The sequence below is a fragment of the Nicotiana tabacum genome, chromosome 6 (genome assembly GCF_000715075.1).
Source record: "Nicotiana tabacum cultivar K326 chromosome 6, ASM71507v2, whole genome shotgun sequence".
NCBI classification, from domain to species: domain Eukaryota; kingdom Viridiplantae; phylum Streptophyta; class Magnoliopsida; order Solanales; family Solanaceae; genus Nicotiana; species Nicotiana tabacum.
The window spans coordinates 60,951,560-60,979,150 of NC_134085.1; the positions used below are offsets into that span (position 1 = coordinate 60,951,560).

The 27,591-nt window shown below is 33.6% G+C and overlaps 1 protein-coding gene and 1 pseudogene across 1 annotated transcript; both read right to left on the minus strand.

Moving 5' to 3' along the window:
• Window positions 1–10,077: 10,077 nt before the first annotated feature.
• On the minus strand, window positions 10,078–22,032 carry LOC107772610 (malate dehydrogenase [NADP] 1, chloroplastic-like; annotated as a pseudogene).
• Window positions 22,033–22,294: 262 nt separating this feature from the next.
• On the minus strand, window positions 22,295–24,774 carry LOC142161739 (malate dehydrogenase [NADP], chloroplastic-like). The gene is made up of 5 exons (XM_075255446.1): window positions 24,605–24,774; window positions 24,425–24,512; window positions 23,033–23,119; window positions 22,418–22,483; window positions 22,295–22,312 (listed from the first exon to the last, which is right to left on the minus strand). The coding sequence occupies exons 1-5, from the start codon at window positions 24,772–24,774 to the stop codon at window positions 22,295–22,297; spliced, it is 429 nt and encodes a 142-aa protein (XP_075111547.1).
• Window positions 24,775–27,591: the final 2,817 nt, after the last annotated feature.

Below are 27,591 nucleotides of genomic sequence, written 5' to 3' on the forward strand. Positions count from 1 at the left end.
TCAATCATTACTTATAATGGCTCCAACCTCAACAGCGACTTGATAGAAGCTATGTGCAAAACTTTCAAGAACACAAGAATTCCACATCCTACAGACCTCAGATGAATGGAGATGTAGAAGCCACCAACAAGAATATCAAGAAGATATTGAGGAATATGATAGAGAAGCATAAACAGTGGCACGAGAAGTTATCATTTTCTCTACTGGGGTATCGCACCATAGTCCGCACATCAACCGGAGCAACCCCCTATATGCTGGTTTACGGTACAGAGGTTGTCATTCCCGCTAAGGTAGAAATTCTTTCCCTAAGGATCATACAAGAAGTTGAGATCGACGACACAGAGTGGGTGAAAAGTCGTTATGAGCAGCTAGCCCTTACAGATGGAAAGAGAATGAATGCAGTCTGCCATGGTCAACTCTATCAGAACAGAATGTCCAGAGCCTTCAACAAAAGAGTCAAGCCAAGACAGTTCACACTAGGGAAACTAGTGTTGAAGAAGATTTTTCCGCATCAAGATGAAGTCAAAGAGAAGTTCTCTCCCAACTGGCAGGGTCCATACATGGTTCACCGGGTTTTGACAGGAAGGCCCTCATACTTGCAGAAATGGACGGGGAAGTCTGGCCAAAGCGGATCAATTCAGATGCAGTCAAATGTTACTATATGTAATGTTCATGCTTTCCTTATATGATGTAAATTGAACTACACCTGACCTGATTCCCGTTTAAGAGGGGATACGTAGGCAGCCCTATGGGTTCGGTCACAATTCAATAAAAATTTCATTTCCCCCCGCAATTGGCAATTGGGGCAGAATTTTGAGGAGGACCCTCAAAATTTCGAAGTAATTTCAGCCAATCACCACACGAGCAGTAGTCAGAAACGTCAACACATCAAACTAGGGCAGAATTTCAGGAGGATCCTCACAATTCCGTAGTGAGAGAGGTTGTAATGTCTCGAGCTACGTCACAGTCGTCGGTTCATCTAAAAGCTATTTTTAATTATACATTTATGTCATACTTTTACAAAATAATGCATGATTATTATTGAAACTGCTTTGTTTAGCAACGCTACCCCAATAATACAGACGGTATCACCAGATCAAAACCGAACGAGTCAAGCAAAACCAGCAGGGATACGACCTAACCTTCCCCCTTACAAAACTCACGATTTTTCTTTGGATGTAGGCACTAGGATTGTGAAATCATTAAACATATTGTACACCCATGGAACAAACATTGTTCAAGAATACGACTCTCCGAACCGTTGCACTTGCCAACATTTGCTATCAGCACACACCAATGATGTCCCGTATGTCACAATACTCCCAGTAATCACAACGCCGCAATCTGCTATTAGCTAAGAGAACTCTACTATCATCTGTTATTTTATTTCTTGCATAAGGATACCATTCTGCCTTTCGAGACTAAACGTTGTCTCCATCTGCATTGCATATGGCTACCATTCTACCTTCCGAGACTAAACTTTGTCTCTATTTGCATCTGCATTGCATAAGGCTACCATTCTGCCTTCTAACTTGCATAAGGCTACCATTCTACCTTTCAATACTAAACGATGTCTCCATTTGCATCTGCATTGCATAAGGCTACCATTCTGTCTTCCAACTTGCATAAGGCTACCATTCTATCTTCCGAGACTAAACATTGTCTCCATTTGCATCTGCATTGCATAAGGCTACCATTCTGCCTTCCAACTTGCATAAGGCTTCCATTTTGCCTTCCGAGACTAAACGCTGACTCCATTTGCATCTTCATTGCATAAGGCTACCATTCTGCCCTCTAACTTGCATAAGGCTACTATTCTGCCTTCCGAGGTTAAGTTCTACCTCCATCTACATTCGCATCTTTGCATAAGACTATCATTATGCCTTCCGAGGCTAAGCTCTGCCTCCCAATTTTTTCGAAACTATGCGTTATCCCAAGCACTATTTATCTCACTTCTCTTACAGGCTAAGCTCTACCCTTCAATTCGCAAGAATAAGCTCTGCCTTGTCCGCATCATACTACTGCATCCTTCATGGGCTGAAATATCGCCAACTCATCCAAGGGCGTCATCATTCGGAGGCACCATCTTCATAGCCCGAGAACACCATGTCATGGCCTGAGGATCTCTTTCAATCTTTTACATATCATTATTCAAAGGCGTCATGGTTCGGAGGCACCATCCTCATAGCCTGAGAACATCATTTCATGGCCTGCGAATCCTTTACTATACGCTTCATAGCCCAGGACATCATGGTCTGAGGACGCCATTCCTAACCGTCCAAAGACAACATTCATGGTCTAACGGGAATTTGTATCATGTTTAAATTTATGCACACTGCACGCTTGTATTGTTTCTATTTGTAGGTAAACCGGAGAGCAACGGCTATCCCAGCAGGAGCGATCCCGCTCCAGTTCCCTCAGCCATATCAAACCTAACCATTCCCGTAAACCTTTCACTCACCCAGCCTAAGGTGTTGCGTCCGTTTTTGAAATGGCCTCATCGGTATACTTAACCGGTGGATCCTGAACTACATACGGCCTGATTCCTACAAAATCAGGGATATGTAGGCAGCTTAGAAGCCAGGGTGTGGCCTAACCTCTTCAAACTGTTTCGTTCGGTCAAAATTACCATCATTTCTTTACCCGAAAACTCTTTCATTCTTCCCGGGTAAAGAGGGGCAGCTATTGATACCTAATTTTTCCCTATATATTTTTCAATATGCAAAATACCTTCAAAATAGCATATATATGCATATATAAGCATGTCCAAGGTTTTTATTATTTTTTCATAATTTTAAGGTTTTTAAATTGATTTATTTTCTCCCTTTTTATCCATAAAATCCCCAATAATTATTTCCAAAATTATTGTTTTGATAATTCATCTATTTAATTTCTATATTTATGCCAAAATATGGCTAGGATAATTTTTATTCATTTTTATAATTACATTTAGTGTTTTTAAAGCTAAATTGTACATAATTACTATATTAGCCCTTTTAAAGATTTAATTATGCTTTATATGCATAAAATTGGATCCTGTATTTTTTAAATTACTAATTATGTGTTTTAAATTATTTTTCAAAAATTATCTACTATTTTTTTTATAAATTAAATAGGGAAAAACTGGCTATTTAAATTATAACCAAATTGGCTTTCAATTATGGCCAAATTAAACTAACCCAAACCCCAGGCCCAATCCGTTAAAATCACCTAACCCAATCCCTAAGTCCACCCGGCCAAGACCTGAGTTAATCTTGGCCGTTGATCAATTTTAATCAACGGCCCGGATTCACTCTTACCATAATTAACCTAAGACTAGCCTCCCCCTCCCAAAACCCTCATTCTCTCATTCACTCAACGGACACTCATCTCCGATGGACCTTGTCTACCTTCTCCGGTCACCTCCCTCGCCGGAAACCATGGTCTCTCATCATCTCCTGGCCTCTGCTTCACCCCCACTCTAGTTTGACACTACCCTGAGGTCCTTGGGTGGACCTGGAGAAGTTTAACTCCTATCCATGGTCTTTCATGCCATTTTCCGGCCATCCATGGTTGTTCGAGTAAGATCCATGACTTTACGGTTAAAACCGGTAACGTTCTAAGGTTTTCTCATCTACTCTGGGTTCTCTGAAACCCTAACTCTTAAGATCCTCTGACTTCTTTTAGATCTATCTTAGATCTGGGTATATTATGAGCTCTTGTTGTTTTCCTCGAAGGTTTTTCCGATTTTTTTCTAAAGTAACCCTTTGTCTTCAAAACTAGGGTTTCTTAACCTTTTTTAAAAATGACTTCTCCTCTGATTTTCAGTATTATCATATGATTTTTTTTACTACATTTAAATGGCTTATTATAAGTTTTTCCTTTATCTGATTCATTACGTTGAAACCCCCTAATTTGTGTGGCTTTAGTTTGTGATTCTGAGTTCGTCTTTATTGTTCGTTCAGTCGATTTGTTTGTATGTGCGATTCTAATGGATATGTTGTGATTAGTTAGAGTATTTCTATGACTTTCATCCTAGTGATACCTTTTTAAGGTTTCTGATTTGGTTCTCCCTGTTTGTACTCCGTTCATTGGGTTATTCATGGAAGTCTATACTATTTTCCTTAATATTAATACAATTTTTTCGACTCTTGAAATCCTTGATTTACAGTGTTGATGCTCTTATGCAGATTTCTGGCTATTTTTCCTATCCCTTAAAATTATTTCTTACCTTATTATGCGATTGACTATATAATTAATTGATTTCTACTGTTATTTAATTAATTAGACCCTTATGTATCTAGCCCTAATTTACATATTTTGTACTTATGTTACTTGAATTCATTCCTTATCTGTTACCTGCTTTCTATCGTTGGTAAATTACTTCTTTAATTAAGGGGTACTTGGCTGATTTTCGTTCTTAATTGATATTGAGTTCTATAATTACTGAAGAACTGATTCCTGCCTTATTTTAACCAGTTTTCAAACTACTCTATAAATGACTCTCTTCTACAGTCTTAACACAGAACACAGTTCAGAATACACACACACACTCAAACTCTCTCTTCTTTCTCTGCTACTTGTGCTAACTGCTGTCTAGGCTGAAAGCCAAGGCTAGACTGTGGAACTCTACTTGCTTTACTTTTCTGCACTTTGATTCCTTGACTGGTATGTTCCTAGTTCAATTTTAAAACTCAACTCTATGTGCTCCATGTCTGTTAATCCATGTCTCCTTCTGCACTGACTTAATGGCTTATGTGTTTAAGTGCCCTTCTTATCTACTGCTTTATTCAGCATGCTTAAGTTTTGCCCTCTCTTGTTCAAGTGTAATCAGCATGTCTACTTGAGTTCTTGTTTATTTCCTTCAACTAGTATGCCATGTTAGTATCATAGACTCCTAATGTATTTGATTAACACTAAGTGGCATGACTAATTATGAGTAATAAACCCATTTCCTCAACATGACTACTCTCATACCCTGTCCCTATATCTTATTACTATTCTAATTTCGAGCATGATTCCCTTGTTGACACTTGAAGTAGTAGTTTTGTATTCTGGAGGCCAATCAATTGCTACTTGTTCTTTGTACTTACTAGTCTATATGCTTCTCTTCTCATCCATGTTTATGTGTTTCTGATTTGGGCTCTCTATGTCCCCAACCCCTTACTTCCCTGCTTATGAATGATACTATTCTTTGAGTTTGTTCTGTGTGTGCTGGCTTGTTCCAAGTTGTTGTTGCTCCTATTCCCTTCTCCTTTCAAAACTGTTTTTTCCTAAGCAACTCTTCTGTTGTTTTTGCAAACTTATTTCAAACATGTTGTTTCAAAACTGCTTTCCAATTCAACCTTTTTAAATCTATGTCAAGCACTCTCACATATACTCTTAGACCACTAGGTTCTGCCCCTTTTGTGTGAGCCTTGCCATGGGACCCTTGAGCTCCCTCTAAACTTGGACACATAAAAGATGGCCTTTCCATACTGCACTTACTCTGTATTGGTTATGCAATCTGGGTGTGAGCACTTCTCGGGATCCCTTGAGGTCCTTACAGAACTCTGACATACCCAGACATGAAAAAGGCTATGGAACAATCTTGGCACTTTAGGTGGTTTATCACATAACTCCGGGAGAAAGTCCTAATCAGGCGTTAAAAAGTCTGGGCCTGTTTCAGGCTCTCTATAGTGTAATTTTTACTTTTTTCATGTGATTCATTCACATGGTCTGTAATAATTTGTAAACGAATATTGGGGTAACTAGTGAAAAGGGCGGGTATCTACATGTTTGTGGGGTAAGGTGGGTAGAAACCATGCCTATAGGACTTTACATTTTACTATATTTGCCACACCATATTAGAAATCATGCCTATAGGGTTTTACTATGTTTGCCCCACCATGTTAGAGATCATGTTTAATAGGATTTTATTATACTTGCCTTACCATGTTAGAAATCATGTTTAATAGGTCTCAAAATCAGTTTCACAAATAGATGCCATACCTACAGGATATAATTTAATCCAGCTTCTGTTATAACAAGTGTTACATGTTTTCTTTCATTGGTCATCATGCCTGCAAAGTCTCTGAAATCAGTGTTAAACAAGTGGATGTCATAAATGTTGCCTATAGATCTCAACTAGTTTAATTTAAATAAATCAACCCACTCAGCGTTTTAGTTCGTTTCGAAACTAGTTTAATTAATGGTTTATGTTCTCTAAAACAAGTTCTTTCAAAAATTGCCTTGATTTGTCATTAGATATCATGCCTATAAGGATTCAAGAGTCCGCTTTAAAACCTGCCTTGTAGTCATTTGTATTTCGCGCCTAGGCAGGCCTTAGGCAATCAACTTTAAATAAAACCAGAACCGTCTTTGTGATTAGTGTTTAACTGTCAATGTATTAAAATCAGTAGGCAAGCCTGATTCGGACTTCTTTTCTGAGTCATGTAATAAATTTGATTCTGTTGTTATCACTTAGATACCATGCATAGGATCTGAATTTAGACCTTAATTGTGTATGAATCATGCTGTTTATGTGCATTACTTGTGGAGGTATATCTGAGCCTTCTATTTATTTCCTGTGGTTTCCCCCTAAATGCAGTCATATGTGTTCTTATTTGTCGCCTTAGTATTTTGCCTTTAAACTTAAGGGTCTGCCTAGAACCTCCTTTTATAGAATAGGAGTCCTAAATTCCTCCGGGACTGATAGGAAGGGACGGGTAACAGCATGCAATAGGGGTCGAGACCAACCCTCGCTTTAATTACCTTCACGGGGCGGGAAAGGGTAGATATGGATATGATGATCGGTGCGTTAATACCACGTGTAGCCCCTCTTTGAGGAGTGTCATACCGGGTATTGCATTGATGTGATCCATATTATAAAAAAACCTAGGACACCCCTTTACATTCATGAATATGCTTAGATTGTAATTCTTTTCAAAAATCTCGCTTTTTTTCATTAGTTGTTTTCTTACACCTGTGTATTTAAACTTAAATCCCCTATTATTTGAGCCCTACTTGTCTATCTACTAATTGTACAAATTCACAAAAATTATTTAGCCGGGAACCACACTAGTGGATCTTGAGGGGTGCCTAACACCTTCCCCTTAGGATAATTTCAAGCCCTTACCCTGTCCCTAGTTACCAAACGTAATTATGAATGAACCCTATAGGTGTCCTAACGCACCTTAAATCGTTAGGTGGTGACTCTTCAAAAATGCAAACCCCCTGTCCTAAAAGGAAAGAGTTGTCTCAACCAAAATATCATAAACCCGATTCCGCGAAGGAAAAAGGGGGCGCGACACCTAGTTCATCCAAAAAGGTACCAGTGAATAGCAAGGTCAGAGCCTTGGTACAAGAAAGTGGGGCTAAGGATGCTGAGATTGAAAGGCCGAAGAAGAGGTTGGTTGAGGTGGAAACTAAGAGAGATGCTCTCAGAATTGAGCTGGCAAGAGAAAAAGAGAAGAATGATGGCATTCTTCAAGGTATGCTGAAACTCCTCCAAGTCAAAAATCAAGCACCTAGTTCTTCCCAGCCTTAAGCCTCCTAGCCTAATGTAGATAAATCAGTGACCCAGTTCGGGACTTTTTGTTTCTTTTGCTCATGTTTTCAGTATTCTTATTTCTTCTTATGCTTTGTGGTAGAATCTTATCAGTCATCAATGAAATTCACTATTTGTGCACTAACTGTTTGTTTATATTTCTTTGATGGTTGAAATTCCTAGCTTGATCTATGATGATTAATCCATGATTGCATTTGACGTAGCCCCAGTGGCCATGAGTAAGTTTTAAAATCTGGTTATCTCACATTTTTATGCAACTTTTCGATGATGCCAAAAGGGGGAAAACGTTGTGCTTTATACTTTGAATAGTTATGTTTATAACCTAATGTACCTGGTCCTTGATGATAAGTGATAGAAAAGAAAAATGTTTCTAACATTGTGTTGATGTTGAGCTGAGTTGAAACAGGGCCTAAGCTTATGAAAAAGCATAGAGTTTGTCATCATCAAAAAGGGGGAATTTTTTGGCCCAAGTAAAGGTTTGTTTTGAAGATTGACAAAGGAACTCAGACATGAACCAGGTCCATCCTCCAGGTCCATCCCTCAGGTTCACAAAAACGGGCAGATTCGAGCATGTGGGATGCACATAAAGGAGATAAGCTTAACTTGGTGTATTTAATATCTCCTGATCGAAAAGGTTGCATAATTGATAAGGAGAAGGACTCCTTAATCAAAGAGAACACTATCCAAGATAGGGAAGGAGTTAGAAGTTGAAATCAACTAGAACTCTTCCACCAAGGAAGAGTTGCATCAGAACTCTAGTTATTTCTTCATCTACTAACTCTACAAATTGCAGGATGTTCTCACATTACAAGGGTTGCACAAAAACACAGAAGTTAAACGTGAATTGAGAGCAAATTAGCAAGGCTTTTTGCAAGCAGTTTGTGTGTGATTCAAGTGTGCAAACCTAAAGCTGCATGAACCAGATTGAAGAACCAACTCCATAAAGAGTTTCATGTGTCTGTCTTTTATTCTAGTTCAATTGTAGTATGTGATTTTACATTGTACCTTTCAGCTTTCATAGAAGCAATTATATTAGGTACCTAGAGTGTTCAAGTTAAGAGTTAACTTGAAGTTGTCGCAACAGTTGAGGCTGTGTGCTACAATGGGATTAGAGTTAATCCTTAGGTTTACAAAGAGTTTTTGTAAATGTTGTTTTGGCTCAGTGATTTTAGTGGAAGTTTGGAAAAATTTTATTGAGTAGTAGGTCGTGGTTTTTTCACCTTTTGAGCCAGGTGTTTTCCACGTAAAATCTTCGTGTTCGTTATTTTCTGTATTTATTATTCCACAAATAGTAGTAGTTCGAACACCTAGAAGAACCAGGTCCTTATATAGTTTAGTTAAGCGAAAATTGGGGACCACACAAATCACCCCCCTCTTGTGTGGCATTGACGCTTAAAACATCAAGTAGTATTATAACTGCATGTAAATTGTATTCTATTGTAGTTATTTTTTTTTATTTGAATGTTGTATGAAAGTTGAAAAATAGGTGTATAATGTATGAATCGTTGTATTTAAGTTTACTATCTTTTTACATAAAGTTGTTGATATGTATCAAAATTGTATTAAGAGAGTAAGTTTTGATTGGAATTTAAGACAGGAAGAAGCACACACCACTAACAAAATATATACAAATCATATACAAAATACATACAAAAGACATATTGTATGAAAATTTTATTTAAGTTATATGATGTTGTAGTTGTATTTAACTGGGTAAATATAATGTAAGAAAGTTGTAGATAAGTTATGAATAAGTTGTATATTATATAATTAGTTGTTTAAAATTTATTTTTAGTTTATATGATGTTGTAGATGTATCAAATTTTTACAAAATTTATTTTTTAATTTGTATGTCGTTGTACTATACAAATTTATCATCTCTATGCTCTACTCACGCTTCAACTACAATTAATTTCGAGATCATTGATATATATGTCATGTTTGCATATTCACCACTATAATTCAGGTTGGGTACATGCCTATTAAATTATTGGGTCAATGGTACCTTTTGAGATTATCTGAACAAATATAAGAAACAAAAAAAAAATTGTTTTACTCATTTAAAAAAAGGTGGAATCAAACACAATAAAAACCAACCAACATAAAAAAAATGGAAAACAGGGAAAACGGCAATATTTATAAATTGGAAAATAAAAGAAAGGGACTGCCATAAAAAAAAACATATAATAGGGAACGAGGGATATTGAACGAGGTACTTACCAGCACTTTAGCATAAAAAATCCCAAAAAGGAAAACGTGAAGTTAAGATATTGAACGAAGGACTTACGCACTTTAGCAAAAAATAAAAAGGAATGTAAATGGAGAGAGGAGATAAAGAGGAGTGGAGGGAAAATAGGAAAAAGATGTAACTAAATTCTTAAATGTAAGGTACTAATAATGAATTGTATATAATTTATAAGTAATTCTTATTTAGGACATGTAATATAAAAAATTAGAACAATTTTTGATAAATAAATTTCAAACATTGTATAGGAAGAAAAAATGGATAATTATAACTAGTAAGGGGCTGCCGTGTTGTACACGGGCCCAAGATGAGACAAAGCTTTGGGAGACGCTCATAATTATTGTTCCTTGTGGGTGATGGTTTGGCTGAAAGAATCTAGTACAATAAGCAATCAATTTCACTTTAATAATTCTAATACTATATGCCCACAAGTCCTTCAGTTGATGTTAATACTTGGAAAGAATACAAAGTTTCCCGGCAAAACAGAAAAAGGAACTGTAATTCCTGGTATGTCCAAGTCCAACAACATGGATCTTAGATGCCTTAGAAAGTTGAAATTACCTCTTCCAGCGAGCTTCTTTCTTCAGTCTAAAAAGCTTCATTTATTTTCTGCTCAAGTGAGGATGCCAATTCTACAATCTCAAAAGCACTTAAGTAGCAATTCGGATTCCCCTGGCAATTCTCTCCTCAGACATAATTTCCTAGTCAACCAGTTATATATTGGTAGACTGCAATCAAATCTGTTCTATATACTTACATAGATCCTTTGCATACAAATTACATTTTCCTTTAGCTTTGTATCCACAGAATCTAAGCCCATTTTGCAAGACAGACAGATAGGTCAAAAGTTGTTGATAACCTGGCTTGGCTCTGTGGTTTCACATTTCTCCGGGGAGCATTGTATCCCCTGGTAGGTCACAGACAGCAATACCCTAAAGAGAGAACATAATTTCAGTCTCACCACCCGTGAAGAGATCGAGGAGAATAACAAAACAAAGTAAAACAAAACCTCACCTCCCCTGTAAGATGGGTGACACATCTCTTCTCACCAAGCAACTCGTCTTCTGACTGCAAACCATAGACAAACACCAGATTAATTAACTTCTTCATGAATGTTTATGTGAACAGAAAGTAGCATCTTGAGTTGGAGCTTTTTGGCTTTATATGTTTAAACATGTCCATGCCAATCTGATCTACTAATTTGCCATCAAATGACATATTCTTTTATTGCGAAAGAAAAAAAAGGTAAATAACCTTCTTTATTCGGCTTCGCAAGTAGTCATCAATTAGTACATCCTTGACAAGTTCATAGTCACCATCACCCTGCAAGCAGAAGAATATTAGATTTGCAACGAAAAAGGTTAACCAGATTGTTGCGGAAGCCAAATGTATATAGTGTGAATAAGTCACAACTACTATACCAAAAATTATGACAGCCACCAAATAATAAATAAGACAATAAAACAACAATAAAGGAAACACCAGAATTTACGAGGTTCGGCTAATTTTGCCTACTCCTCGGACACAACCAATATTTTATTTCACTCCAAAAATACAAGTGAAATAATACTAAAGAGAGAAGATACAAATGTCTTAAACAGATGAGAAGGCAAATGAGAGGTGTGTTTAAATCCTAAACATTAGGCCTTCTTTTATAGGGGAAAAATCCCCCCAAAACTCAAGAGCCCACCGATGTGGGACAAAAATTTGTCAAACTTCAACAAATCTCCACCTTGGCAAAATTCTACATCTTCAATTTTCTCTCAATAACAAATTTTGATTGTGTCTTCATCTTTAATCTTCAGTTTTCAACAATGTTGATCAAATCCAAACAATGTTGAAACTTGACCGCAGTCACCACCTTTGTCAGCATATCAGCAGGATTCTCCGTAGTATGAATTTTCTTCACCGTGACTCCACCTTCTTCTATGATTTCTCGTACGAAATGATACCGAACATCAATGTGCTTCGTCCTTGCATGATAAACTTGGTTCTTCGCTAATTGAATAGCACTTTGACTATCACAAAAAATTGTGATACCTTTTTGTTCAACACCAAGCTCCTTTAGCAATCCTTGAAGCCAAATTGCCTCCTTCACAGCCTCTGTAATAGCCATATACTCTGCCTCTGTTGTAGACAAAGCAACTGTTGACTGCAAAGTAGACTTCCAACTAACTGGTGCCTTTGCAAAAGTAAACACATAACCAGTAGTTGATCTTCGTTTGTCCAGATCACCCGCAAAATTTGAGTCACAATATCCAACTACAGACTGATTGTCTTCCTGCTCAAAAACTAACCCGACATCTACAGTATTATGAATATACCGTAGAATCCACTTCACAGCTTGCCAATGCTCTTTCCCTGGATTGTGCATATATCTGCTAATAACTCCAACAGCTTGTGAAATGTCAGGCCTTGTGCAAACCATTGCATACATCAAGCTACCAACAACATTTGCGTATGGTACCTTTGACATATACTCTCGTTCAGCTTCATCCATTGGCGACATAGTAGTACTTAGCTTAAAATGGGAAGCAAGTGGAGTACTAACTGACTTAGTCTTGTCATCTATGCCAAAACGTTGAAGTACTCTCTTCAAATATTCCTTTTGAGATAAACAGAGTTTCTTTGAACGTCTATCTCTAATTATTTCCATACCAAGAATTTTCTTTGCCTCGCCCAAATCCTTCATCTCGAACTCCTTCTTCAGTTGAATCTTCAACTTATCAATTTCTTCCAAATTCTTGGAAGCTATCAACATATCATCAACATATAGGAGAAGATATACAAAGGAACCATCTTTAAGCTTGTGCAAATACACACAATGATCGTATTTGCTTCTCTTGTACCCTTGCCGCAACATAAACTCGTCAAATCGCTTGTACCATTGTCTAGAAGATTGTTTCAATCCGTACAATGATTTTTCAAGTTTGCACACCATATTTTCTTTTCCAGCAACTTTGAATCCTTCTGGCTGAGTCATGTAGATTTCCTCCTCCAAGTTTCCATGTAAAAACGCAGTTTTTACATTCATCTGAACTAGTTCCAAATCCAATTGTGCTACCAAAGCCAACATAATTCTAATGGAGGAATGTTTTACAACTAGAGAAAACACTTCATTGTAATCAATTCCCTCCTTTTGAGCATATCCTTTGGCCACCAATCTTGCTTTGTAGCTAACATCTACTTGGTTAGGAAATCCTTCCTTCTTTGCAAATACCCATTTGCACCCAATTGCTTTCTTTCCCTTCGGGAGATTGGCCAATCTCCATGTATGATTCTGATGAAGGGACTGTATTTCATCATTCATGGAAATCCTCCACTTATCTTCTTCTGAACTTTGGACAGCGTCTTTATAAGTAGTAGGAACATCATCAGCTACAATTGAGGTTGCACAAGCAACCGTCTCTATGAGACGAACAGGTTTCGTTATTGTTCTTTTTGGCCTGCTGGTTGCTATTGATTCAAGTTGTTGTTGAGGTTCCTGAGTTGGAATCTCCTCTACTGGCTCTCCTTCCAGAGGGTAATCTTCATTTGTTTCCTCCTCTGCTTCTTGTGTAGGAAAAATAAATTTTCCCTCAAACTCCACCTGCTTAGAAGCACCTTCATTTTGTTTGGTATCTTCTGTTACCTTATTTACCATAGCAGATTCATCAAAGGTAACATCTCTGCTGAATATTACTTTCTTTGTCATAGGACACCATAAGCGATATCCTTTGACTCCAAAAGTAATTCCCATAAAAATAGCCTTCTTTGCCCTTGGATCCAATTTTGACTCTGTCACATGATAATATGCAGTTGAGCCAAACACGTGCAAAGAGTCATAATCTACAGCAGACTTTCCATACCATTTTTCAAATGGTGTCTTGCCATCAATAGCAGCAGATGGTAAGCGATTAATGAGGTGGCATGCATATGTAATTGCCTCAGCCCAAAATTCTTTGCCCAAGCCAGCATTGGACAACATACACCGTACCTTCTCCAGCAAGGTCCGGTTCATACGTTCTGCCACTCCATTCTGTTGTGGTGTATGTCTAACAGTGAAGTGTCGGACGATGCCATCATTTTCACAGACCTTATTGAAATGATCATTTTTGTATTCACCTCCATTGTCTGTGCGAATACACTTGATCCTCTTGCCTGTTTGATTCTCCACCATCGTCTTCCATTTGAGAAAAATTCCCAACACTTCATCTTTGCTCTTCATTGTATACACCCATACTCTTCGGGAAAAATCATCAACAAAGGTTACAAAATAGTGCTTCCCACCCAATGAAGGCGTTTTGGAAGGACCCCAAACATCAGAGTGTACATAATCCAAAATGCCTTTAGTATTATGGATCGTTGTACCAAATTTAACCATTGTCTGTTTCCCTTTAACACAATGCTCACAAAACTCCAAGTTGCAAGTCTTGACTCCTTTTAACAATCCTTGATCTGATAGAGTTTTCAAGGATTTTCCTCCAGCATGTCCCAAGCGCATGTGCCATAGCTTGGTTGCTTCTGCCTCTTTGTCGTCACTAGATGTCACTGTCGATGTCCCAATAACTGTACTGTCACGATAGCGGTACATATTATTATTCTTCCGATTAGCCTTCATTACCACTAGTGCACCGGAGCATACTCTCATCACTCCATTTTCTGCAATGATTTTGAACCCTTTTGATTCAAGGGCTCCCACAGAGATGAGATTCTTCTTCAAATCTGGTACATATCGAACATCTGTTAATGTTCTGATCATTCCATCGTGGTTCCTTAATCGTATTGAACCAATCCCATATGAGGTAAGAGGGCTGTTATCCGCTGTGTGAATAATTCCATATTCTCCTTCTTGAAAATCCACGAACCAGTCCCTGTTGGGACACATATGATAGCTACAAGCCGAGTCCATCAACCATATGTCTGATGATGTTGATGACTCTGTTGTAACTAATGAGAAATCTGAATCATCACAATCAGCTACATTTGAATCCATAATGGCCTTTCCATTATTATATTTGGCCTTATTCTTCAACTTCGAACAGTCTTTCTTCCAGTGCCCTTTTTCTCGACAAAAGGCACATTCATCTTTGCTGGGTCTGGATCTTGACTTGGATCTTCCCTTCTTTGTCCTCGTTTGATTTTGAGGACGACCCCTCACAAATAGTGCTTCTCCTTCTCCACCCTTCTGTTTTTCTCACTTTCTTTGTTCATAGTTGTACAAAGCCGAACAAACTTCTCTGAGAGAAACTTCGTCATTTCCATGGAGTAGAGTAGTTTCAAGGTGCTCGTACTCATCAGGAAGTGACGCCAACAACATCAAGGCCAAGTCACCATCATCATAAGTTGTATCCATATTTTGCAAATCTGTGACCAACTTATTGAAACTGGTGATATGTTCATTCATCATGGTACCAGGAACATAGGTGAAGTGAAACAGTCTCTTCTTCATGTACAATTTATTTTGACTGTTTTTCTTCAAAAATTTATCCTCCAGTGTTTTCCATAATTTACTTGCAGAAGTTTCCTTTGTGTATGGATATTTCTGCTCTCTAGCAAGGTAGGATCGAATGGTACCGCAAGCAACACGGTTGATAATTCTCCAATCTTCTTCTCCAATAACATCTGGTTTCTTTTCTTCAATGGCCAGATCTAGCCCTTGTTGAAAAAGGACATCTAGAACCTCGCCTTGCCACATCCCAAAATGTCCGGACCCGTCAAATATTTCTACCGCAAATTTCGCATTTGACACAATTCTTGTCATAAGCGAAGATGCCAATGATGACGTGTTGTTGACACTTGATGTAGATTCTTCTTGTTTATTGTCTCCCATATTTGACACAAATATTATTTAATAGCTGACGACACAAATCAAGATTATTTCCTTCCTGATGTAGAAGATCAGACTAAGCTGCAACCACAGAGCATACTCAGACAGAACCTTGACTCAGTTACCAAGATAAATCTTTTCTGATGTGGAAGATCAGACTATGCTGCAACCACAGAGCATACTTAGACAGTACCTTGGCTCTGATACCAATTGTTGCGGAAGTCAAATGTATATAGTGTGAATAAGTCACAACTACTATACCAAAAATTATGACAGCTACCAAATAATAAATAAGACAATAAAACAACAATAAAGGAAACACCAGAATTTACGAGGTTCGGCTAATTTTGCCTACTCCTCGGACACAACCAATATTTTATTTCACTCCAAAAATACAAGTGAAATAATACTAAAGAGAGAAGATACAAATGCCTTAAACAGATGAGAAGACAAATGAGAGGTGTGTTTAAATCCTAAACATTAGGTCTTCTTTTATAGGGGGAAAATCCTCCCAAAACTCAAGAGCCCACCGATGTGGGACAAAAATTTGCCAAACTTCAACAATAAATTGGGAACAGAAGGAAATAACCAACATTTGATCTGCATGGCATGCTGAAAACTATACCCTCTGCTAGGGCTGTCAAATTTGGCCCAAGCCCAAATGACCCGCCCAAGGTTGGATTGGTTATTGACCCGCTCATTTATTGAACTTAGTCCATCTTGACCTAACTCATTTCAACCCATTTAAAGTTGGGCTAATTTTTAGCCCAAATTGATCCATGAGTAAGTTTGTCAAAATATCTTAGAAATAATTTTATTTTTTGTTTAATATTTTAAATATGACCATAACAAAAACAAAAAAGCTTTATTTAGTAATTATACAATTTATAAGAAAATAAAACATATTAATTAAAGTTTAATAAGAGTTGAGCGGGTTGGGTTATGACCCGAATTTTAACCCATCTTGACCCAACCCATCTTAGCCCAAGTAACTTTTGGGCGGGTCGAATATTGACTCAACTCATTTTGACCCGCCCAAAATTGACCCAACACGCCCATTTGACACCCCTACCCTCTGCTATCCCATAAGGATTTCCATCGGTGTACACCTGCATTATCAGAGCCGAATCACACAGGAGCTCATAAATGACAATTATATACCATGTAACCGGACAATAAAGAGCCATAAACTAGCTATATGACAGAAGATATGATTGGATTAAATATTCATATGCTTATCTTAATAAAAGCTTGGCTTCCATTTCAGCTAATTATGATAATCGGGATTTCTAGTGTGTGAGTATGAAGTGCCACAGCACTCACCATTCCCACTGCTGAAGGCACATCTACTGGTTCGTCCAATAGTTGATATTTTTATTTGGAAATAAAAAATAACCAAAGTGAAACCAAACCACCTTCTAGTGATATTCCAGTACTTTCTGAAGCCGGGGGTGGTTGAGGAGGGGGGAGACATTAATGTTCAGTATGCGTCTTTCCCCATAGTAGCTCATTGAAGTCACTAATAGACAACTCGATTCTCTTATTATGAAGAATTAGTGTTAGAACCCGCGATGTGCGGATAATTTAACGGAATATTAATCTTATAAAATTATGATCTTATATATCATATTATTTTAATAAATATTAGTTATTATTTTATTATTTAATATAGTGTACATAAATATAATAAAATCTATAAAAAATCAAAGGATACAAAGTATTATAGTAAACAAATAAATTATTTATTTCTTGTTTATTCTTTATTAAATTAGTAAGTACTTAGTATCATACATTCACTAATGTGATTTTTTATTAATTTTTCAATTGGCTTAATATTTTGATACTACTTCTCTTCTAGTAGAAAATACGTATATATTTTCTTATTCTGGAAATATATATTCTTATACTTATGTTATACTGCTTAAAATTCTTCAATCGTATAAATTTATCAATAATTTTCTTGAGTGCTATATATTTATATTTTATTTATTAATTATTTCAAAATATAAATAATATAAAATTATCTTTATCCACCTCTTTTCGTACATTCTTTTCTACTATAATTTTGATTAGTTTTTTCATTTTATATTTTGCTGAAAATTTAAATAATATAATTTTTTTTACTAAATTATAATTTTGAATTCATCAAAAGTATAAAGAGATAAGCCTTTTATTATTTTTATAAAAAAACGTACTAATATTTTTACTAACTAATAAAATGTGTTTTATGTATAATTTATTATCTTATGTATAATATCCTAATAGTTTCTTTATAATTTGTATTTTTTATTATGAAATTATGAGTTCTATTTATTAACTAAATTTTCCTACATGAGAAATTTAGTTTGTATATGTATTTTTACGATATCATTTGATTTGTTTTTTAGTATTCTTCATTTATGACTAATCGTTTATTATTATTTTAGTTATGTGTATATGTACGACTTTTCTCATAATAATTATAATGATTTTTATAAGTCTTATACACACACAGATATATATATACACACACACATATACACACTACTACAACTATATTAGGAAGAAATTACTCTCCAATTTGATTTGGTAGTTTTTTATTATTTGTTATTTTTGTTTTTTTATTGTAAAATAATTTTAAAAACTCCAATTTAAATGAGTAGAATATTTTTTTGTATTTTTGTTTTTTATTGATAACTAATAGTCATACCCGCGCGATGCGCGGCCGATATTAAAAAATATGAATTAATTTAAATTATGATCGGGGTTATTTGAACATATTAGATCGTATTGTTTTATAAATTTTAATTGTCATCTTATTTGTCAATACGATATACCCAATAATAAAATCTATATTAAATTAAATATACTTATATACAACAACAACAACAACAACAACATATCTAGTATTATCCCACACCGTGTGATCTAGGGAGGGTAGTGTGTACGCAGACCTTACCCATTATATTAACCAATATTTGCATTATTATATTGTTAATAAAAAATTTTATTAGCATATTACGTTGTTTAATATTTTTATCTTCTGCTATCTTTTTGTAATATAATAGAAATATATATTTTATTACTCTAGAAATATTTTTTTATTTAAATTTTGTTCTGTTGTTCTCAGCAATATTATTTGAATTTTAATGAATAAAATATCTATTAAATTAAAGGGACTTATATAGACATTATTTTGTTCTATATTTTTTTTCTATATATCCAATATTTAATATTATTATATCGTTAATAGAAATTTTATTAGCATATAACTTTATTTAATATTTTTGTCTACTACTTTATTTTTGTAATATAATAAAAGATATATATTTTATTACTCATGAAATATTTTTTGTTTTAAATTTTATTCTATTATTTTCAATAATATTATCTGAATTTTAATGAATAAAATCTTTATTAAATTAAAGGGACTCATATAGTCATCGAATAATTTTTTTGTTATGTATTTTTTATTCTCAGCCTACTTGGCGCAAGAAAGATAATTTGTAATAGAACTTTTTATTAGCATATTAGTCCGTTTAGTATTTTTTCTGCTACTTTCTTTTTGTAATATAATAAAAGATATAAATTTTATTACTCTTAAAATATTTTTTTGTTTTAAGTTTATTCTGTTGTTCAATATTGTCTGATTTTTAATAAATAAATAAACTTTTTATTTTTAAAAAAAAACGAAAAAACATATTAAAAAAAAGAAACAAAGAAATTAACTAAGATAAACTAACCCTCACCCACGTTTGAGTGTTAATTTTAGGTAGTTAATTTCTTTCTGATTTTTTTTTTCATTTTTAAAAAAATAAATTTTGAATATTCAAATTTGTTGGACGTTTGTCCAAAATTTGACAGTTGCTAAGTATTTGTTGTTACACTTGACCTTATCACATTGATTTGCTTCTCTTATTCTATATAGATAGATGTTTAATATTACTATATTATTAATTAGAATTTTTATTAGCATATTATTTTATCTAATATTTTTGTCACTATTTAAATAATATTTTTGCTAATAGAAATTTTTATTAACATATTAATTTATTTAATATTTATGCCTGCTACTTTCTTTTGTAATATAATATTTTTTTATATTCTTGATGAGTGAATCTATATATAAATATAGATATAGATATATAAATATATAATTTAAATTAATCAAAAATAGTTTAGATTTTATTCTAAAAGTGTCAAATCTCTTTTTCTCAATACTATCAAATTAGTACAACAATATTCTCTCTCTTTTAATGGAAAGAAACAACTATTTGTCTTGGTATACATTTTTTAACTTCAAGGCATCTAATAAACACTCTGAATGTTTAATTTTGAAAAGAAAAAAGAAGGTTCAATTTGTAATGTGACGCTAATTCTAGAGTTCTCTTTCCGTTTGTCTGATATCGGCAGTTAATAATTTAGACTTGGAGCATTTATGGTTTTCGAATTTTTAGGTTTAACAAAGCATTTAAAAAACTATCCTTGTTGATGTTGTAGTAAAATGTATCAGAAGGTTTAAGATTTTTAATTTTTTTATTTATTTTAAATTGTTTTTGAATATTCAAATTTTTGGGAGGTTTGTTTCTAAAATTTGACACTTGTTGAATTTGTTTGTGAAACTTGGCATTCTTGGACTGTTTTGCTATTCCTATTCTCTATAATAATATATAATATATAATATATAATATAATAGTGTTTAAATATAGTAATATGTAATAATAATAATAATAATAATAATAGCTATATATATATATATATATATATATATATTTGGAAGAAACTACTCCCCAATTTGAATTATTAATTTTTTTTATTTTAATTTTTTAAATTATTTTTGAATATTCAAATTTTTTGGAGGTTTGTTCCTAAAATTTGACACTTGTTGAATTTTGGTTGTGAAACTTGGCATTCTCGGACTGTTTTGCTATTCCTATTCCCTATAATATAATAATAAATAAATATAGTAATATATAATAATAATATATATATATATATATATATATATATATATATATGTGTGTGTGTGTGTGTTTGTGTGTGTATTTGGAAGAAACTACTTCCCAATTTGAATTGTTAATTTTTTTTCTTATATTAATTTTTTATAGATATTTAAATTCAAAAATAATAATCAATAGTTAATTATTAACTAAATATGCCAAGTGGCTTTTTTTTAGGCTGCCACTTGGCTTAAGGAGATGACTTTTTCCTCTCCTTTTAATAATATATAGATATAGATTTTAAGACTAATTCAAGTAGTGTAACCAATTAATTCAAAATTTAAAATTCAAAAAAAAGTTAATTAGAAAAGTAGTTTATTTTGTCTTAACAATGCCACTTGGCTTTTTGTGGTTAAGACGCTTGTCTTAATGTAGTGCTTTTGCTTCTCCCATTCTAAATAGATAGAAGATTCATGAACTTACCCAGTGGAGAACCAATCGCCTTCAGGCGTTGGAGTCACGAGAGACCTTATTGCATCACAACTGATACAGCAGTCGATGCAGCTGAAGATCTTCCCCATTTCTGTATTAGTACACCACCTCTCTGGAGATCAACGCTAAGCATTAGACTCTTTTGACAAAAACACAAGAAAGGCAAAGCCAAATCGACACACCTTTTGAACCTTCTCGGTGAACTCTTCCTCCAACCATTTAGTGTCTCTAACGACCTCTTTGACCGGAAAACCATTAATTTTTGCATTTAAATAGTCTGGAACCTGATAGCAAGAAACTGACTGTTACTTACAGCAGGAATAGTAAAGCAATTGAAAAATACCATTGAATGAGAGAATCTTATCATAAACCTGAGTGGTTGAGTGGTTTCCCCAGATGGTCACATTAGATACTTTGTCATAGAAGACTCCAGCTTTCAGAGCAAGCTACAAACCATGCGACACATAAGTTAAATGTTTTCTCTTCACCACGGCAAAGAAACTATATGATGTTTAATGAGGTAGCTTACCTGGCATTTTGCTCTTTTTTCATCTAATCTTGTCAACGCATGAAAATTCTTTGCAGGTATGTCTGGAGCATTTTTCAAGCAAATCAATGCACTAGAGAGGAATAGAGAGATATTAGCAACGCACAGAGTGGTATTTAAAGAAGACTTGTTATCAAGTGAAATAGTATATTACTTGGTATTACAAGGGTTTCCCACCACTATCACTTTGACACTACGAGATGCAACAGCATTGAGAGCTTTTCCCTGTAATGATTATATGAAAAGCTTGATTCAATAACTTCTACTTTCTGTCTTCCTTTTGAAACAGAAACTCCCAGAACAACTAGAAGAATATACCTGCTCAGCAAAGATTTGGCCATTTATATCCAATAAGTCAGCTCGTTCCATTCCGGGGCCTCGGGGCTTTGCTCCAATGAGAAGTGCCCATTCAGCATCCTGGAACACCTCATAAGGATCTATGCCTATGCTGACCTCCCTAAGCAAAGGATACAAGGAGTCTTACAGTTCCATAGCAACTCCTACATCGTGACATCTAAGAGTTGATTAAAGCAGATATTCATCAACAAAAGTAGGAATTCCATCCCTAGTCCTACAGCTAGTGATAACGAATCTCACAGAAAGCAAGCAAAGCAAAGAGCTGAAAGTTGGCTATAATAAGAAAGTAAACATGTCTAGTCCAACATCAGAAAACAAGCACGTTATATTCTATATTAATGTTGGACAAGTTCATTAGTGCTTAAATCATAAGGATAGACAAGAATTATTTTTACAGTTAAGCCACAAACATACCCTAAAAACAAGAAAGAAAGAGGAGAAAATAAGAAAAAACACATATTTTAGTCCCTGAAGGATCCTCCAAAAAATTTGATGTTGATAGGATATGGAAAACACCTACCTTCTCAGACCCCAATAATTTTAATGCGATTGGTTGATCAGGCCCGAAAACTTCACCTGCTGCAAGCTGGACAAATTGAAACAAATTATGTACTTTCCCAGGTTTTATGTGATGCTTAAGAATCTTTTGAAATTTCATACTGGTTGAGAAGAACAAACATGATGATGCTAGATAACATACGTCCAATCAGTTAATTCATGCTTTAAGTTCATTACTTTAGATGAACCAGCAGTGCATCTATTCTACTTCAGCCATTTCAAAGAAAAAATATAGTACTAGATAAGATTCCGTCCACTAAAACATTCTTGCCAAGAAACTGATTAAAATGAAAGATTGTCTACATGGTGAGAACCGGATTTAGATAGTGGATGAAATTAAGCAACTACGGAACGGGGTCACACGTTGCACATGCAATTTTGACTCTGACAATCCGTTAATCTCGAGGGCACATGACTACCTCTATGACTTTTTACGTCATGCAGTCTGAAAAATTAGTCAAGCAATATGCTCACTATTTGCATTCTCTTCCTGAAGAAAATTGTGCATGGTTTTGCATTGTGATTGAAGTAAACGTGTCTAGCATTTAGTAAAATTAATAAGGAAAGTGCTTCTTACTTTAAAAAGAAGATGATTAGCAATCATCCCGGCAGCACCTGAAACACTGACATTTATAAACTTCTTCCAACAACTGGTCTCTTCTTCCTGTTGACAAAGATTATGCTTAAAATTCAATACTAATTAAAAGCCAAAGATATATGCCGTTTAACTATTCAACTATATAACTTTTCGTTGTAAACTGAAGATAACTTTCAGAAAGAGTTGGCTTGGGTTTTGATTATGCATAATCATCAATTACTAATCCAGCATACAAAAGTTGTATAGTGTGTCTTTCCTTCTGCTTTCATTAAAAAGTCTAGCAATTGATAATAGCCAGCAAAACCTTTAGGTTGTTTGTACCATTGGAGTACAACGAATGAACTTCAAATCCTAGTCCTATATCTGTACTGGCAATTCTAGTAATGTTATTCACAAGGATTCAGATCCCACTTGTATCTCTGGAACTGCTTCTTGTTTCTTCTATCTCCTCGTATAGATCTCTGGGTTGAACTTAAAAGGGTATTGGTCATATGTGCGAGATAGAAGTTCAGTCTCTACTAAAATCTAGATGTTTATAGTAAATGGATTCCAAGGCTGTGAACCTATGGGCGAATATCGACAGCTTGAAAATCCTTCCCGGATCAAATCCAAGTATTAGGATGGGAAGAAAATTAAATTGTTCTTTTACTAATTTCTTTAACATTCTGTGAGAGAACTGGCAGAATTTGTTGAGGTCGACAGTTTATAGCTTTCCCAAGGAAAACTTTTCTAAATCCAGGGAAGTAAATGTATAATGATCAAAAAAAAATTAAAAATAAATACTTCACTATAAACACCTTTGAAAGTTTTCAGGGAGTAAATAATGTTTGCAAAGTCAAGGTAATGTAGGAAGAAGATGCATATAATATGCTACACCTCATTAAATAATACCCATCTTTGGACTGAGTTATCCGATACTTGTACTAGTAGGAGATACACATAATCGGTGGAATGGTCTAGGTGCATGTAAGTTGGCATGGACACTAGTGTTACGGAAAAAAGATACTCAGAGTGGTTTGGGTAAGAGGTTACCAATCTTTTGGTCAAATTGGGGGCAAGAAAGAAACCCTCATTCTAACCTGCCACCATAAAAGCTTTTACCAATTCTAATTCTTGAACAACTAGAATTCAAAGCATCTCAATGAGCTAGGGTAACAAACTAACAATGACCACTTAGTGTTTTTAGCTATGTCTAAAAGACAAAATGATTCTCCAAACCCCTAAATGTAAAACAGAGTGCAGCAGGGCAACAGACTGAAATACTTATGAATTTTACAGCACAGCTAAAGCAAGGCTAAAACACGGAAATACTTGGTAATGCATATATAGTTTTCTGTTGTTTAAAGACAACATCAAGAAAATAGAACTTACAGCTTTCAGATCATGAGTGAGACAGAAAACACCAAAGCATTCAGGTTTCTTCTTTAGGTCGTTAGTGACCACTGGTGCTTGAACTTCACTGGGACATTAAATCAACAAAGAAACATGTTTTAAAAAAGAATTAGTACAAAACTATCAAACGTGTGCTGAAAGTGAAGAAATTTAACATACTTAGAAGTAACAGAGCAGCATATTTTAGCATAATAGGTTCTTTGGAGAGGCGTAAAACTTAATTGACGTTTATGAGAAATCTGGGTTGAGACATAGCAAAGTTGGTAAGAGTAAAGACTAGTCTTTTTTGTTAAAGATGAAGAAGAGGGAGTAAACTCTGCCACTGCCATGGCAGCTGAGAGAACACTACATAGTCCCTTGTTTCAATTGACGGGAACCTATTTTGCTGGGCACAGAGTTTAAGAAAAGACATAAAGACTTTTGAAGTTGTGGTGTAAAATAAGTCACATATATTTTATGTGGCTATAGATCATTGCATAAAGGTAAATTGTTTCCAAATAAGTAAAGTGGTCATTCTTTTTGACACGGACCAAAAAGGAAATAGGTTCACATAAATTGAAACGGAGGGAGTATTGAGTATAATTTGGATGGATAGAGGAAACACAGTACAAAGGAGAAGAGTAGTGTGCATTGTGATTAAGCCAAGTGGCAAGCTAAATGAAGTCACTTGGCAATTTTAGGACAACATTAATAATTAAAGTTTATATATAGAAACATAATTAATGGAGGTAGTTTAATGAATCTTATACATAATCTAAATAGATCTAGACAAATCTAATCTATATATCTATATTTAAATTTATATGTATATTTGTATCAATATCTATATCTATATCTATATTTATATCTATATATTGATCTACTCATAGATTTTCTTCTATGTTAGCCTCTATGTTAGCTAGAAATATGGAGGTGAAAAATTAATTAAAAACTATAATAGAAAAAAAATATATATATAAAGACGTAAATTGAGATAACATATGACTATTTATACTTTGGAGTAAGTTAAAATATAAAATAAAACTAAAAATTACTTAAGATATTAAAGATTTATTGAGTTTAAAAACTAAATAAATTCAAGCAGCAAAATAAGATCTTACTTAAAGTATACAAATTAATTATAAGGTAAGAGAAAAAATAAATAATCAACAAAAGATATTTTAATAACAAGAAAAATAAATTCATATTAGTATTGATAAATCGTGCAAACGAATATTTTATACGTAAATATTACTATATTCAGATATAATGTGTTCAAACAATTAATAAAATATTTTTCTATGATTAATATTTGAATTGAGTTTAGTTAGTTTAAGTTTGAAAGCATACCACAATTTTTTGAAAATATGGTCCAATTAAGAAAATAGAATGATAAAAATTATTTGAATTTGAGATGAGAAAGTATTTTAATTTTTATATATATTATATTAGAATGAGTGTGGTAAAAATAGATATTAAATTCAAACAAGCTAATAAAAATTCACATGACAATCTATATCTATATTATATTAAAAGGAGAGTAGTATGCATTGTGGTTAAGCCAAGTAATAAGCTAAAATAAAGCCACTTGGTAATTTTAGGATAACATTAATTATTAAAAATTATAAATGGAAACATAACTAAGGGAAGTAGTTTAATAAATCTTATACATAATCTAAATATATCTTAGACAAATCTAATTTTTCTCTCTCTCTCTCACTATATATATATATGTGTGTGTGTGTGTGTGTGTGTGTGTGTGTATTTGTATTTATATCTATATTTATATTTATATCTGTATTTATATCTATATCTGTATGTATATCTGTATATGTATTTATATCTATATCTGTATCTATATCTATATCTATATCTATATCTATATTTATATCTATATATTGATCCACTCATAGATTTTCTTCTAAATTAGTTAGAAATATGGAGGTAAAAAATAATTAAAAAATTATAATAGAAAAAAATAAAAAATATAGAAAGACGTAAATTGAGATAACTTATGACTATTTATACTTTGGAGTGTGTGTGTGTGTGTGTGTGTATATATATGTATGTGTGTGTGTGTGTGTGTGTGTGTGTGTATTTATATCTATATATTGAACCACTCATAGATTTTCTTCTAAATTAGTTAGAAATATGAAGGTAAAAAATTAATTAAATAGAAAAAAATAAAAAATATAGAAAGACATAAATTGAGATAACCTATGACTATTTATACTTTGGAGTAAGTTAAAATATGAAATAAAATTAAAATTTACTTAAGGTATTAAAGATTTATTGACTTCAAAAATTTTAAAAAAAAAACAGGCGGTAAAATAAGATCTTACATAAAGTATACAATTATTTATAAGATAAGAAAAATATTAAATATCTATATCTTCTATCTATATTATATTATATTAAAAAGAGGGTAGTTAGGCATGATATTAAGCCAAGTGGCGTATTAAGAAAATGTCACTTAGCATTTTTAAGACATAATCTAAATAGATTTTTTAATTTAATAAGGATTAAAACAATTTAGATTTGCTCAAATTTAATTTATGGTAGAAATCAATTAAAATTGACACATATTCTTATAGTAAATAAATTTTGATAGCTTTCCAGATATAATTATTCACTAACCACTTGATCTATTTTCTTTCATTTCATAATTTTATTATTTTTAAAAATAGTACATAAAGAAATAAAATTATAGTGAAAATATTATCATTAGATATAATGTGTGTAAGCACGTGATTTTTGCTTCACGGAAACTACTCCAAAAAAAATCAAAAAAATAAAACAAATGTCCTTTAGGTACAGTTTTAAGAATTTGCGTGGCATCTTTGGATAATTGTTTGTATTGTTGTCTGTGAATGTTTATCTTGTTTTAATTTATTAAAAATACAAAAATATATGTTGCATGCACATTTAGGATTTAATTGTGCACTTAGGAATTAACTGAACCATGTTTTATTTCTATAAGAAAGAAAATCACAAAATATGTATTTGTTGCATTTTTGTCGTTTTATTGTCCAATTGTGTGATTTTATTTTTTTTATTAATATTTAATCTTGTGTGTCAATTATTATTTAGGTTTAACTAATATTTTTAATTTAATTTTGGTTTTACAACTTATTTTAGAATTTTTGGTAATTAGGAATTAAAAAGGA

Excerpts from the sequence above, each read along its gene's own strand:
- LOC142161739 (XM_075255446.1), bottom strand. The coding sequence starts at position 24,774 with ATGGCAGTGGCAGAGTTTACTCCCTCTTCTTCATCTTTAACAAAAAAG. Across the intron at positions 24,513-24,604 it reads TGCTGCTCTGTTACTTCTAA|TGAAGTTCAAGCACCAGTGG; the intron begins GTATGTTAAATT and ends TTAATGTCCCAG. Across the intron at positions 23,120-24,424 it reads TCACTCATGATCTGAAAGCT|GAAGAAGAGACCAGTTGTTG; the intron begins GTAAGTTCTATT and ends CTTTGTCAACAG.